The sequence below is a fragment of the Lagopus muta genome, chromosome 4 (assembly GCF_023343835.1).
Source record: "Lagopus muta isolate bLagMut1 chromosome 4, bLagMut1 primary, whole genome shotgun sequence".
Classification (NCBI taxonomy): Eukaryota; Metazoa; Chordata; class Aves; order Galliformes; family Phasianidae; genus Lagopus; species Lagopus muta.
In genome coordinates, this window is record NC_064436.1 from 1,640,392 (window position 1) to 1,655,686 (window position 15,295).

A 15,295-nucleotide genomic window follows, 5' to 3' on the forward strand; every position below is an offset into this window, starting at 1 on the left:
CCATTTTCTCATTTAATTCCAGCTGCGTGAAGCTGACCCATTTACAAAACAAACGTGTTAGAGACCTGATTTCACCCTTCAGTCAGCCCAACATATGTAAGCTCTGTTGTTCTTCTGTTCAGCTTTTTTTTTTCTTTCCGGTAAGCTTGTTTGCTGATTTGCTAACAAACGAGGATTGATTAATGCCACACAGGCAGAATAAAGAGTTCTCAACTTCGGTTTAACTTTTCCTCACAGTTTATTTTTTGAGCGGGTGGTAAAATCACATCAGTATTTGCTTAAAAGTGCCTTGTTCAATTGAACTGGTATTTGATCAGTATTTTTGTCAAACAGACACTGGAAGAGTGTCCAGTGCCTTCCCATTACTCACAGTAAATCACAGAAGTACAGAACAAATACACATGTATTTCTAAACCAATAATAGCAGACTATTCTTATGACTGCCTTCAGAAATAACAGTTTTCCAAATGTACGACTCATACATGACTTAAGAATCTAATGTGAGATTTCAGCTCATGAAATTTCAGAAATGCTACAGTGATTTGGTACATTTTTGTTATTGTTCTAATGGAAACTTGAATGTCAAAATAAATAAAAAAAAATAAATGATAAAAACCTTGAAAAAGTAAATATCGGAAAAGAAAAAGCCCATTTTGCTTTGCAACCTATCACAAATATGCACTGCTCCACTTCTACTACTAATATGCTCCTCTGCTAGGTCAACTGATGAGCAAGTGATAATCAGGATGAGAAACAGAGATGGTTAAGAAGCTGTCTACAGCTGATGTTATGCTTCTGGTATGTTAAGAAAAACCCTGCTTTACAAATAGCAAAGTGAAAATGAAGAAAAGGAGAAGGTTCAGTAAGTCATCTTTCTCTTTCGATATCTGAGTCTTAGGCAAAAGGCAAATGGCCACATTTTTCGCTGATTCAACAGTCCACTCTGTGTATCAAGTACTTGTTCAACCTTCCTGAAGAGAAATGCCTAGAGATTTGGGTCTGTAAATATCAGCTGCCAGTTGATCCACATGGGAGAAGCTCTTATTTCACTTCTTATTTTCACTTATGAAGTCAGCACAGACATGGGCTATGCTTCTGCTGAAATGAGGCTGAAAAGAGTTCTGTTCCCTGCAAGCTGAGCAAGGAAAAATATAAAATCCACATCATTCACGGTATGGTTTCACTTGGAGTACTTTGGAAAGAGTGCAGAAGATATTTTGCTGCATGCACACCATGGATACAGGAACGATGCTTGTGTTTTCTTGCTTTCAGGTTTTTCCAAGTTCCAGAGCACAGGATGTTTTATTTCAACACACTAAAAATCCAGCAAACATCCTGAAAGCCCCTAAACCATGAGCTGGGATCAGTTAAAAATCATTATTGGGCCCTGAGCAGCTTGTACCTTAAATAAGGGTTATTAGGTGCAACACTGCAAATTCTCTCCCTTTACTCATTTACAAAGACCGTTTTCAGCTGCTGATACCTTAGGAAAGGTTGGCTTTTAGACTATCTGCAAAAGAGAGATTGCAATGTATGCTTTACCTTGAAGGCAAGAGCAGTGAACTCCATTTGTTAAACAAAAGCATCCACTAATTTGTGGGAATAAGATAAGTAATAAATTCAAATATTTGCGGAATATTTTGTAATTTGTTTAGAGGACAGAACCTCAATAAATTAAATAGAACTTCCTTTATAAACCGAAAAACTTGTTGGTATCTGCCGATAGCTTTGTTTTGGAGAGGAACTTATTTGCAGTGGCATTAACAGACACATAGCAAAAAGGTAATAGGTTTCACAATAAAAATGTAGCCTGTGAAATGCACTGCTTGTACTTTCTTGCAGGCAGCAGAAACTTGACTGCCAGTGAAATCCTACAAAAAGCTTATTTGCTTAGGAACGATGTAGTCTGCATTGCCTACCCTGACATCTTGCTAGTAATTCAGGATGACGGTGGGAGAAGGATTAAGCTCACATTTCCTTTACACATCAGCTGTGCCTCACGCTGATGCACAAATCTGTTTACAGAGAAGGAAGCACAGGCCTAAATCTGAGCCATTAACAGCACTCACACAGTAGAAGTATTTAGAGTCACCGAATGAAACAATGAATGTTCGAACTACAATCAGGAAAACAGTTATACATTTATTAATTTTTTAAAAATCAGATCTTTTATCTTTCTTCAACACAAAAACTAAAGCCAAGTTATTTTCCTTCTCTCAATTTCTGAGAGCAAAATGTGCCTCACAAGCTGCGCATTAAGCAATGGGGCAAATGGATGTAGGTCCTTGCCACACCTTAGAACTATGGCATTTATTAGTATTAAGCTTCTTCCCTTATCCAGCAAGAGGTTCTTACTTGCACCTCCGTGCTCGCGTTGCACACAGACTTGTTGCTGTCAGCTTCACTCCAAGTCACACAGCGCCGCCTGACGTCCTCAAAAAGCAACAATTTCTACAATTGTTTTCTACTATTTGTGAAGCCACGGAGAAGCCAAAACCTCAACGTTACGGGACATTGCTTCCCACGTCTGCTACAGAAAGGGTCGCTGGAATGACTTGCCTCTGCTTTCATCAAAATAACCCTAATATCTCGTGCATGAAGCGACGATCTCAGAGTCAATCGTTGCTGCTCCTGATGGAGCCGCTGGCCGGGAACTCTGTGCAAACGTTGTATCAGTGCTCAGCAGTATGAAACCCCCAAATATTGCGCTGGAACTGCAAGAAGGGCAGCACGGAACAAAGCAGAGAACACCGTAGGTGCGTCTCCTGTTCATCCGCGCCTTGTGCTTCTTGTCCCTGCACACCAAAATGTTGCCGTTGAAATTGGAGAGGGCCCAGCAACAGGCAGCAAGGACAGTCACGGCTGGGACCTGCTTCAGCGGCGGAGCTGCAGAAAGAAAGAGTGCTCCGCGGCTCCTTGTCTCGACTGAAGGAAAATCGTCTTTAACCAAACGGGGACGAACGCGCGAGCTCCTCCGCCGGACTCGCGGGCAGACGGCGCCACCTGCTGGCCGTTCGCGGCGGGCCGGGGCTCGACCCGGATGACGGGCGGTGCCCGCCAGCCCCGCGCCGCCGCCGCCACCATGAGCTTCGCCGCGCTGCTGCGGCTCCGCGGGCCGCGGCTGCTCCGGGCCGTCCTCCGCCCGCAGCGCTGGAGCCGGCGGCGCGGCGGCAGCTGCGAGCCTCCGGCGGGCGCCGCGGTGCGCATCGGCTGCGCCTCGGGCTTCTGGGGGGACACGGCGGCCGCGGGTAGGCGGCGGGAGGCGCTGGCGGGCACGGGGAGCCGGGCCGGGCGGGGACGCGGCCCGGCGGGGAGCGGGGCTGACGGAGTTCCTCCCTGCAGTTCCGCAGCTGCTGTACGGCGGGAAGCTGGATTTCCTCGTCTTCGATTACCTCTCCGAGATCACCATGTCGCTGCTGGCGGCTGCCAAAGCCCGCTCTCCCGTGAGTAGCGGCTGTCGGCGTACAGCCGGCTTTGGACTTGGCTCCGGCTCCGCCGTGCCCCTTCCCAGCCCCGTGTTTGCCGTTGCAGGTGCTGGGTTACGCTCCGGATTTCGTCTCCGCTGCCATGGCTCCGTACATAAAAGATATTCACAGGAAAGGTGCGCTCCTCTCCGTGTTCGCACCTTCATGAAGCGCGGTTGCGAAATGAGCTCTGTGTAGGCTGTGTTCCTGTTTGTCACACCGGTGCTGTGCTGCCCTATGGACGTGAGCTCAAAAGACGCGACAAGAAGTGCGCATCTGGTGGGGGGGATGTGTAGGGCACGGGTGAAATGTTTGCCTGCGATTGTAAACGTGTATGCATGCCTCTGGGTAATTCTGTTTGTAGCTTTAGTTTGAGAAGGGAGAGTTGCCTGAAAATCTCTTGGTTAAAATATGTAAATCTCGTGGTTTAACACGATCTTTGTCAGCATTCCAAAGCAGTTCTAATACTTCGGTTTTGCCTAATGCAGTTGTTTTTGTTTACATGACTACATCTTTACAGCTTACTGAGTTCGGGTGGAAGAGAGAAACCATTTCCTCTGAGCACCCAATACCATGCTAATGTACTCTGGAATTCAGAGAAATAGATGTTTCTGCTAAAGTGACGTTGTTTGGAAAGTATGAGTGCTTTAAAAGGTCGCTGTCCCCATGTTGTACCTGTAGGAACTGGTATGATGCTGTCATTTCCTCATAGTGTTTGTCTCGGTGGTCACTTTCACCTTTCTTGCAGGAAGGGAAGAAGATAATTGTAGAATTGTAGAATCACCCAGGATGGAAAATACCTCTGAGGTCATCCAGTCCAACCATGCACCTATCACCAGTATTTCCCACTAAACCGCATCCCTCGTACAGCATCTAAACATTGTTGAACTCCTCCAGGAGCGGTGGGGTCATCCACATCATAAGGCCTACCTGCAACAATTAACTTTTCTGAAAGCAGTCCCTCATTGGCTTAGTCTGATCTCCTTTTGTTTTACCAACTTAATGGGGCTCAAGACTTAGTATTTCACGTGATTAGATGCCTCATACCTCGCAAAGGTTGTGTCTTGCTTGTCTTTCAGCTTGCTTTGAGTTGTAGAAATGGAAGTGACTGTTAATGCTTCTGTGCTTGTTCTTTTTGCAAAGGTGTTCGTGTCATCAGTAACGCGGGTGGGATCAACCCTCTGGCTTGTGCGGCCGCTCTGCAGGAGGTGGCAGAGAAGGCAGACGTTGATTTGAAAATAGCTGTTATTACTGGAGATGACCTAATGAGTGAGGTATGGCACTTTGCCTTTAGGCTTAGTAGGACCGTGCGAGTTATTCCGTATTGAGAAAAAAATTAGCCCAAATTTATTTTTTGCATCTTTCTGTATTATCTTTATTCATGGCATGGATCAGAGAATGGTTTAAGTTGGAAGGGACTTTTAAGATCGTATAGTTCCAGCCCCTCTGCTATGGGCAGGGACACCTCCCTCTAGACCAGGTTGTTCACAGCCCATCCAGCCTGGCCTCAAATGCTTCTAAGGAGGGAGCATTCCCTTTTAAAAGCATTTAAAACAATCACTCTTGTTTTTTTTAATGCACAGAGCATGGTGAAGAAGGCTAAGTTCAACTCCTTATTTGCAAAGTACACCTATGCCTCTCTGGGAACTTAATGTGCTCTGAAATTAACTGCCTGGAGCTGCAGAATTATCCTTGTTTTCTGGCCACGTCACCATTGCTGTTACAGTGAACATTTCTGCTGGCAAGGTTTGACTTGCTCGGTCTTACAGGAATTAAAGATGATTTGAAAGCCTAAGGAGTATATTATGTCATGGTTGTCGATCATCTTTGAAAGAAAAACCGTTCTTTAACAACTGACTTAATCTTTATTTTCCAGCACTAAGAAAAATAAGTGTCTAGAGCTTTTAGTCATTCAGCTGATTTGCATTTGTTGTTAATTTTAATGATTACACTTCATAGAGTTGCTGTGAAATGAACCTGTTGTCTGATGCTAATGGAAGTTTTACAGTAGATGCTACAAAATACTCCTAAATTTGGTGGTCTGTCTTCTGACAGAAAGAGAACCTAAGAGGAGCTGGCATCACTGATGTGGAGAGTGGCAAACCATTTCCAGAGAGTGTTCATAGCATGAATGTGTATCTTGGGTGAGTTACTTTAACAAGTTGGTTTTTGAATGGAAAAATAATTTTTAGTATATTGACTGCATGAACCTGTTTTGATTTGCAAGTAACCACCTAGGCACTTAAGGTTCACCTTTGTATGATTTAAGAAACTAGAAAATATTTTCTCCTTTTAAGCTGTAAATAAATTTTTAATTTAGAACCTTGCCAGTTGTGACTTTAGCATTACATCTTCTGAGAATCCTCAGGTTTGATTCAACACCAAGTTGCCATAATTACAGTTATTAAGACTGTTTATTCCAAAAGTGGAGCATTCTGTCACTGCATGGTGGAATTGTTAAGGATTGCCATTGCTGGAGTCATGCACAGCCCTTCTATTGAAATAATGAATCATTATGACTGGCTGCTGTTCTGGCTTGTACCATTATCTTGTACCATTCTATTGCACTTTGCAGAAATGTGTCCAGGCAAGACAGCAGGGGTTTGGCTGTGCTTAAGACAGCATATATTTGTTCCTCAGAAATGAGAATATTTTAAGAAATTGCTCTTTACATTTGTATTCAGGGTTTTCTGTTATAGTTGTTGCTAGATTTTCTTTTTAACCTTCTGTTAATCTTTGCCTTGCAAGATTACAGACCATGAGTAATGTAAATGAAATTTAATAAACAGTGATTAATGTTTATAATATTGAGAAGGTGTTAATTCCAGTTCAGGTGATTCATGATTCACAATTTTAGGAAAGGCAACTCATAGCAGAGAGGACAAAAGCAGACTAGTATGAGGAAGGTACAATTTAAAAATCCATTGTGTATGGCTCTGCTTCACTAATGGAAGCTAAAACAAGTGAGTCTTGATGTTGCTTTATTTTTTTATTTGTTTCAGAGAAACAGTATTTCTTTATGGGCCCCTTCTCTGGGATGCATTGAAATGTAAAGCTATGAACCAGCTTCTTAAATCAGCAGTTTCATCATGTACATTTTTCTTTTATAGTATCTGCATTAGATGCTTAATCATATAAATCTCTCTTTTGGTTTGTATATGTGTATGTAGGTATATATACACAATTCAACTTCATAGTGTACTGGATAAAATCAAGAAGTTCTGTAGATACTTACAATAACTTTTTAAATTCCATAAACTTAGTTATGTTTACAGTTTGATTCTTGGTTCAGTACATGAACTACAGCTGAAAAATTATCATTGTTATAGATTATGAAGTATTTCTTCTGTCCCTCCTGATTTATGTTCTGTGGATTGAGTTCATGTGTTTCGTTTTTTTTTTTCAGTAAGATGCAAGCTTACTAACTGACTGCTTTTTAGATGTAGTTACATGGCTTTATTAGTATCCCATAGAAATCCATTTGCATTACACTGTGCCCAGTGCATGAGTTGTTGTACACTGTGTATTTTTTTGTCTTTCCAATCAGTATCCTTAATTTTTTAATATTAAAATGTCAGTAAATACGTATTTTTGCTTACATCATTAAGAACTTCTGTGCATTACTTTTTTCCTTAAAAAAAAAAGTAGGAGTAAGTCTATTAAATCTGTCAAAGAAGAGCATTCTTAGTTTTTAAAGACAGATTATGGTTTGTGTTTTTCAATCCACAAGCAATGGCAGAATCATTAGATAGCTTTGACCAGAGCACGTGGCTCTGGGGTTCTAAACCCATGCTTTCTCACTGCTTGTCCTTGGAAGCAGTGAAATTGCTTCTAATAAATTATTTGAGATACGAGGCCAAGTATCACTGAGGATATCAGTAATCACATATAAGAAGTTGATGACAGTTGGTCATAGGGTTCTGTGGCTACAGAGCACTCTTTGGAAAGCAGCCTTCATCCAGAAGAGGTTTGTGAGTTGAAGGCTAACCCTCAAATGGCCCAGGAAGGGGTTGGACCCAGAGTCATGCAGGAAGCATGGGTGAGTTACTTGCACCTGTGCTTCCTGGACCAGCCACCCCTTCCCCAGGTGCTCAGTTCAGGCCATGACATGACACTACCCTCACATTTACCAACCTCTGCAAGCCCAAGCAGTTAAGTTCAAGCCCGGCTAATTCTGACTGGGCCAACTTTTACTTGACCAATCTGGAAAACCTGTTGCTTGAGTTTCTTCAGAAGTAACAACTGCACGACACTTTACTTGAAGTTGGCTGATTCTTTGAGTTCCAGTAATTGAGATTGACGTCAAGGGTTTAAGTTTGGAGGACCACGTCAGCAGCCTGTCTTTGTGAATAATATCAAATTACAGAATAGTTTAGGTTGGAAGGGGCCTCTGGAAGTCATCTGGTCAACTTTTGTTAGTGTTGGTGTCCCTGCTGTTGGTCTTTATACACTCACCTACAAATGAAATAGGAGTAGTTATTATTTTCTCTCAAAAACACTTTGTATTTTCTATTACTCATGGTAAAAGTGATCCAAAACCAAGATACATTGTGTTTCAGGATATTTTGAATGAATGTCAAGACAAGTCTTTCAGTTGTCATGAAATTGTCTGAATGTTTGATGCTTGCTTTTATAAATATTAACAACCTCTTAGTTGTTGTGTGAACAAAGCTGATTTCATGCAGACTCATTAAGTGATTCTTGTTTTGTTTGTGTCAAAAAGTAAGAATACATATTGCTTTTTACCTGTAGGGCAAGACCAGTAAGCAGAGCTCTTGACCTTGGGGCTGACGTTGTAATCACTGGTAGATGCGTCGACAGCGGGATTGTATTAGGGCCACTCATTCATTCTGTAAGTACAAGCTATTTACAAGGTGATGATGAACAGAAGTGAATGACTATTTGGAAATCGTTAAGGTTTTTTTGCTACTTTGGAAATTTTAATTGAAAAATGATGAGCTCTTTCATTTTTGTTTCATTTTTTTGGCATGCATGTATGAAAGTTTTTACTGCCTTTTCACTTCAGCTAAATCTATAACAGGGATATTTATGTTCTCAAGTACAGTGAAATTTGAAACAATTTCAGTGAAGTGGAGGGAACTTTGCCACGTTTCACCAGCATTTTGCTCTTGTTTTTGGGTTGCTTTTTATTTTTCCCCAGCTTTAAAATTCAACGTAAGGTTAAAGAACAAATGTATTTCAGTACCGCAAGGTGGCAGTAGTAGATCTGGTCTTGTTCAGTGGGTAAGCAGTTTTATTTTAAGTAGTTGAACAATGTATCTCAAATTCACCAAGTTTCCACAAGTAATAGGAGCAGGATATGTGGATTTCTGAACTGCTTTGAATAGGCTGTAAATACAGCAGGTCGAGGGAGCTGATTCTACCACTCTGCTCTGCCTTCATGAGGCCCCACCTGGAGTTCTGTGTCCAGTTCTGGCCCCCAACACAAGAAAGACATGGAGCTGTTGGAGTGGGTCCAGAGAAGGCCACGAAGATGATCAGAGGGCTGGAGAACCTCCTCTGTGGGAACAGGCTAAGAGAGCTGGGGCTCTTCAGCCTGGAGAAGAGAAGGCTCCAAGGGGTCCTTATAGCAGCTTTCCAGTACCTGAAGGGGCCTGCAGGAAAACTGAGGAGAGACTTTTTATAAGGGCAGGTAGCGACAGGACAAGGGGAAGGGGTTTTAAACTGGAAGAGGGTAGATTTAGACTAGATATTGGGAAGCAGTTCTTTACTGTGAGGGTGATGGGACACTGGAACAGGCTGCCCAGTTAGGCTGTGGATGCCCCCTCCCTGGAGGCATTCAAGGCCAGGCTGGATGGGGCTGTGAGCAACCTGGTCTGGTGGGAGGTGTCCCTGCCTACAGCAGCGGGGTTGGAACTAGGTGATGTTAAAGGTCTCTTCCAACACAGACTATTCTGTGTTTTTGTTAACGACCAATTGCTATGGAAAATAGAGGCTTTCTTTTGATGCATATTTTAAAAATCACAGAATCACGGAATGTCAGGAGTTAGAAGGAACCTCAAAGATCATCTATTCCAATCCCCCTGCTGGAGCAGGAGCTCATAGATTAGGTCAGCCAGGAATCATCCAGGTGGGTTTTGAATGTCTCCATAGAAGGTGACCCCATACCCTCCCTGGGCAGCCTGTTCCAGTGTGCTGTTAGCCTACCTATAAAGAAGTTTTTTCTAGAATTTTTGTGGAACCTCTTATGTTCCAGCTTGCACTCATTACCCCTTGTCCTATTATTGGGTGTTACTGAGAAGAGCCTGGCTCCATCCTCCTGACATTCATCCTTTACATATTTATGAACAGTAATGGGATCACCCCTCAGTCTTCTCCAAGCTAAAGAGACCCAGCTCCCTCAGCTTTTCCTCATAAGATGCTCCACTCCCTTAATCAGCTTTCTGGCTCTGTGCTGGACTCTCTCAAGCAGTTCCCTGTCCTTTTTGAACTGTGTCCCAGAGCTGGACATAGTACTCCAGATGCAGTCTCACCAGGGCAGAGTAGAGGGAGAGGAGAGCCTCTCTGGGCCTACTAACCACACCCCCTGTAATACACCCCAGGATGCCATTGGCCTTCTTGGCTGCAGGGGCACAGTGCTGGTTCATGGTCATCCTGCTGTCCACCAGGACCCCCGAGTCCTGTTCCCCTATGCCTAGGATAAGTTGTTCCATCACCTTGCCAGGGATGGAGGTGAGCCTGACGTGTCTATAGTTACCTGGGTTCTTCTTGGCCCTTTTGAAGACTGGAGTGACAGTTGCTTTCCTCCAGTCCTCAGGCACCTCTCCCATTCCCCATGACTTACCAAAGATAATGGAGTGGCCTAGTAATGACTTCTGCCAGCTCCTTCAGCACCTGTGGGTGCGTCCCATCAGAACCCATGGATTTATGGATGTCCAGGTTGCTTAATTGGTCCTTAACCCAGTCCTCATCAACTGAGGCAAACTCCTTGATTATGACTTCCTCTGGAGCCTCAGGGGTACAGAGCTCCTCAGGACAGCCTCCAGCAGTGTAGACAGAGACAAAGAAGGCATTGAGTAACTCAATGCTGTGTATCTTCTGTCACCTGGGCACCCGCCTCATTCATTAGTGGCCCGACATTGTCTCTGGTATTAAGTTTTATCTGCAGTGTATTTGAAGAAGCCCTTTCTGTTTTCCTTGACTCTTCATGCAAGTTTTAATTCTAAGAAGGCCTTAGCTTTCCTCCCTGCATCCTGACAACAGTCTTGTATTCCTCCCATATGACCAGCCCCTCCTTCCATGGTCTGTAGACTCTCCTCTTCCACTTGAGTTTGCCCAGCAGTTCCCTGTTGAACCGTGCAGGTCTCCTGACTCCCTTTCTTGACCTGTTGGGATGCTCTGATCTGGAGCTTGGAAGAGGTGGTGCTTGAATGCTAACCAACCATCTTGGGTCCCTTTGCCTTCAAGTACCCTATCCCATGGGATTTCCCCTAGCAATTGTTGACCTTCCTGAAGTCCAGAGTTGTGATTCTACTCAGTATTCTGTTCCTGCCACGTGAGTTCCTGAACTCTACCATCTCATGGTCGCTGCAATCGAGGCTGCCCTCAGTCTTCGCTACTTCAGTCAGACTCTCCTAGTAAATGAGAACAAGGTCCAAGAAAAAAATACATCAGGGAAGTTTCTGTTACACTGATTGTTTTTTACTTATCTCTTGCTTTCTGTTGAAGTCTGTAGTTAAAGAGAAGGCATACTGCTAGGTGGCATACTGCTAGGAACTGATGATTTTCAGAGGTTGGAAAAATATAGTGCTTTGCTTACATGTAAAAAAAAAAAAAAGGTGCTAGACTTTTTTGAAGAGGGATTGACTTTAAGAATTTACATTTTTGAGGGGTGATAAAAAATTTCAGTGAAAACTGAAATACATCAGACTATTTCCAGGGATTTTCTGCTTAGCACCTCAGATCCACCTACAGCTCTTGCCAGTTAACTAGATTGTTCTTTTTGCAGTTAAGTAAAAATATGATAAATATATTGTTAATCAAGTCCTGTACTGTGTGAGACTTCTATATAAGTAATATGTTTGTATTTCTCTTCTAGTTTGGCTGGAATAGGGATGAATTTGACTTGCTAGCTGCAGGAAGGTAAATGATATAAGAAGAAATGGGTAAATCTGTATTTCATTTGTATAATGCCAGGATAATGATTTTTGAAGCATTTTGGGAATTTGGATATTATTACTGAGCTCATTATTAGAAAGTTATTCAAAATAAAGATTTTGGTTATGGTTCTTTAAGGCTCACTTAATCCTATTATGTTTGAAACTGAAATTTAAAAACTATTGTTTTGGAACCAATTCAGTAAAATAAAAGGAGAAAATTAATGATTGAACAGGTTAGCTTCCTGTGACGTCTCATGGTACAGAACAGTGACTCCAGCTTTTTCTGTTTGTCCATTAGTTTGAGTAGTTGAGGTTGACAGCAACTATTGTCTTCAAAGATATGCCAGAGGAGTCCTGGTCATAGGTCAGCATGCTTACCTGGTGTTGCAGAAGCTGAATATGAATAGCCCCACTTGCAAACCCTAGCTGTAAATCCTAAGATTATGAATCTGTTGTGGAAAGTACTAGGTGAAATCCTGTCATCTAATTTTGTTTTTCTGCAGCTCATCGTACTGCACAGAAGCCCATTAAAATGGGTGGCTACTTAAGTAGGCTGATTGCACGTAGTAGTAGTGGCATTAGACCTCCTATTGCTAGAGAATTATTGCAGAAAGAAACTCCAGCTCTGCTGACTTGGGATTGAAGTTAGTAATCAGTTTTGAGAGATCAAGATCTTGCCTGTAATTCACTCACACATTTAAGAAATACCACAGTTAAAGATTTGAAAATTGCAGTGTGTTCTGTTCAGAGATATCCTTCATGCTGTGTGAGATTGTACACCTCTTGATTAAAAATGGGCCTTGCATGTTTTCAGTTACAGACAAAGTGAAAAGCTAAAATACTGACTTTAGATCAATACTTTCTGAACTGACTAACAGAACTTGACTTTTGGTGGAATGTGCCAAACGTTTTTTCATGTGAAACATTGCTCTTTTAAACTCTTAGTCATCTTCCAGAATTCCTACTTATGTTTAATGTAGTTTATAAACAAAATTCTAGGGAGGAAAAAAAATGAGCATGTTCTGATATTTAGCTTTATTTCCATCGTATGATTATATTTTCAGACTGGATTTGTGATGCGTCCTTTTACAGAATATTTTGTTATTTGAGCACTTGCTGTTTTCCCAGCCTTGCAGGTCATCTTATTGAATGTGGTGCTCAGTGTACTGGTGGAATATTCACTGACTGGCATTTGGTACCAGACTGGTAAGTAACTCTGACAACAGCACGTGTGTTGGTATGTAGACCAAATCATAGAATCGTAGAATGGCTTGGGTTGGTAGAATCATCGAGTTCCAACCCCTCTTCTGCAGGTGGGGCTGAATATAAGGTCATCTGTTATAAAAATCAGTTTCTAATTCATTCTACCAATAGAGCAGCTTGGTTTGAAAGATCATCTGCTTCCAGCCCCCATGCCATGGGAGGAGTGTGTGTGTGTAATGGAAAAGACAGTAAGAATACTTTAGATGTTGAGTTAGATCAGAGTTGTGCATTGTCCAGGCTTACACAGCTTGCTTTGTCAGAGATGCCAAAGTCCTCTCCTGCTATGTATTCCACCGTGCTCCTTTTCTGTATGTCCCAGTCTCCCAGTTTTGAACTGTCGGTGTCTGCATACACATTACTGATCTTTGAAATGTTTTGTTTTTGTAGCATGTATTACTTGTGTTCAGATGTACTAAGTGAGACCTTCTCGTAGGTAGGTGTTTCTGCCTGCTGAGAACTGCCATGAGAAAAGGCTCATGTAGTCTGCTTTTGATGAACTTGTTTTTAAGAGTAGCTTAAAAGCAGTTGTGGGGCATATTTGGCATGCAGTAAGTGATTCTCCAGTTGCAGTTTATTCCTGTTTTCCTTGGGATGAAAGGAAGGAGTCTTGACTCATGCGTTGTCCATCGAAGTCAACACTGCCTTTACATGATGGAGAGCTAAAGAACTGTGGGAAAGATACAAGAGAAAAGGATGGTTTTTGTTTGGCTCTGGTCCTGCGGGGAACCACAGGATACATTTTTCCTATTAAAAATCTTGGCAGCTCTGTATTTTTGAGTATTTTTCAATCAAAAATGGCAGTCACAGGCTCTTGTTTGTTGCTGCTGAGAATGCATGGTTGATAGTGATGACTGTGTTGAAAAACAGTGTTTCGTAGCTGGGAATTTGTTCTATCAGAAAATACTATTCTGTTCTTTGTATCTGTTGTAGTCTGCGTAGGAATAAATAGGAGGCATTACTTTGAGAGTGCCCCAAGTGTTATGAAAGCTCTTGGTTTATAAGTAAATGAATTTTCCATTTGATAGCATAGTTAGTAGTAGCCTGTCTGTAAGTTCAGGAAACTTGATGGTATGAATTCCTCTGATTATTTGGACACCCTGAATCAGTTTTCAGTGTGTGCAAATCTATATAGTCAAATTCATTTCTTCACTAATGATAGAAGTTGGAGGCCTGCTGGCTCAGGGCTTGCAGAATTCACTTGAGTATAGTCTGTTAGTGATTTGTACTTACTTTAAAAAGAGCTACGTTTTTAAGCCTTCTGAAGTAATCTGTGTAATCTAAATCTCAATAAATCAGATATGCAAGTTTATATCTAAACCAGCCCAGTGAAGTCATTAAATGTGGGAAGAAGAAGCCAGGTCGAAATGTCTGTTCTCAGTAGTATGTTATGTCAAAGGCACGTTAATTTCTCACCTCTGTGAGTGTGGTCCTGTGACTGAGAATGCTTAGCATTCATGTCTGCAAACAGTTACTGGGCCTTTACATTAGAGCTTAAGGATATTTTCACAGTACTTACATTGTTCTCCAGTGAATGCTAGAAGGCAATCTCTCTTGTTCCCTCACATTTCATTGCAGAAGGTAGGTTTGGTTTTGAACAGTAGTCAAGTTGCTGTTCAGTCTTTGGCTGATGAAGCAGATCTGAATGCACTGCTAAGAATGACTACTGGCTTTTCTGAGTTTTGAACAGGAAGAAAATACAAAAGAAAATCAAATTTTAGGCCTATGAAACTCAACTGTTTGTTGTTCCCAGTTAGGCAAAAGCTGCTTGAGTCATTCCTTGTGTGGATTCTCTGATGCTTAGCAGAGAAAATTGAAGAAATCATTGAGTTTGTAGAAGACTAATCAGCATTCTTAAATTACTGATTATAAGTAAATGCTGTCAAAGAAAACACCTACTCCTTTTCTGTTATTTGTGCAGTGATATATATTAGGTGAAGAAAAGTGAGTAACATGTCACTGCTCCTTGTTTGATCCCCAGTGGCATGGCACTCAGGAATTCATGCCAGTGTCAGAATGGACTGTGATGTCAGAGGTATATTGATAATGCACAGCTTTGTATTTCACTTTGATTAACCCCAGACGTTGCTGTCTCGTTATTATTTAGTGTCAGTGGGTGACTAGTACACTGTTCTGTTTTGTTTTGAAATGCAGGAGAGAATAAGCTAATGCTGATCAGTAAAATAATCATTTTGAGGAGATGATAAACACTGAAATTTTGCCCTAAGCCAAGAGTGTACAGTGGTTGAGACTGCATAATCCTCTGGCCTGGGATGACCAAAAGGGTAAGTCAGTAGTTGTAGTCTCTTAAGGGCTGGATCCAGATTGCTGTGGGGACTAGCATACTGGATTCTGTTCCAGTCCCAGATGAAGCAATGTGGTGTGCCTTTTTCTCTGTAGCACCACCTATTGCACGCAGCTGAAGCTGCCTGGCAGCTTGTTTGGCCTGAA

General features: G+C 42.1%; 1 protein-coding gene across 3 annotated transcripts in view; it reads left to right on the forward strand.

Annotated features, from left to right (window-relative positions):
* Nucleotides 1–248: 248 nt before the first annotated feature.
* Nucleotides 249–15,295, forward strand: part of LOC125692426 (uncharacterized) — a 50,612-nt gene continuing 35,565 nt past the window's right edge. Inside the window, exons 1-8 of one of the 3 annotated variants that reach the window (XM_048942927.1) lie at nt 249–3,248; nt 3,343–3,443; nt 3,532–3,601; nt 4,608–4,738; nt 5,520–5,608; nt 8,217–8,316; nt 11,524–11,567; nt 12,713–12,790. In XM_048942927.1, coding sequence (XP_048798884.1) covers nt 3,041–3,248; nt 3,343–3,443; nt 3,532–3,601; nt 4,608–4,738; nt 5,520–5,608; nt 8,217–8,316; nt 11,524–11,567; nt 12,713–12,790 — 821 coding nt within the window. In that variant the 5' untranslated portion in view covers nt 249–3,040. The remainder of the gene's footprint in view (nt 3,249–3,342; nt 3,444–3,531; nt 3,602–4,607; nt 4,739–5,519; nt 5,609–8,216; nt 8,317–11,523; nt 11,568–12,712; nt 12,791–15,295) is intronic. The other 2 variants (XM_048942925.1, XM_048942926.1) reach the window with 2 other exon arrangements.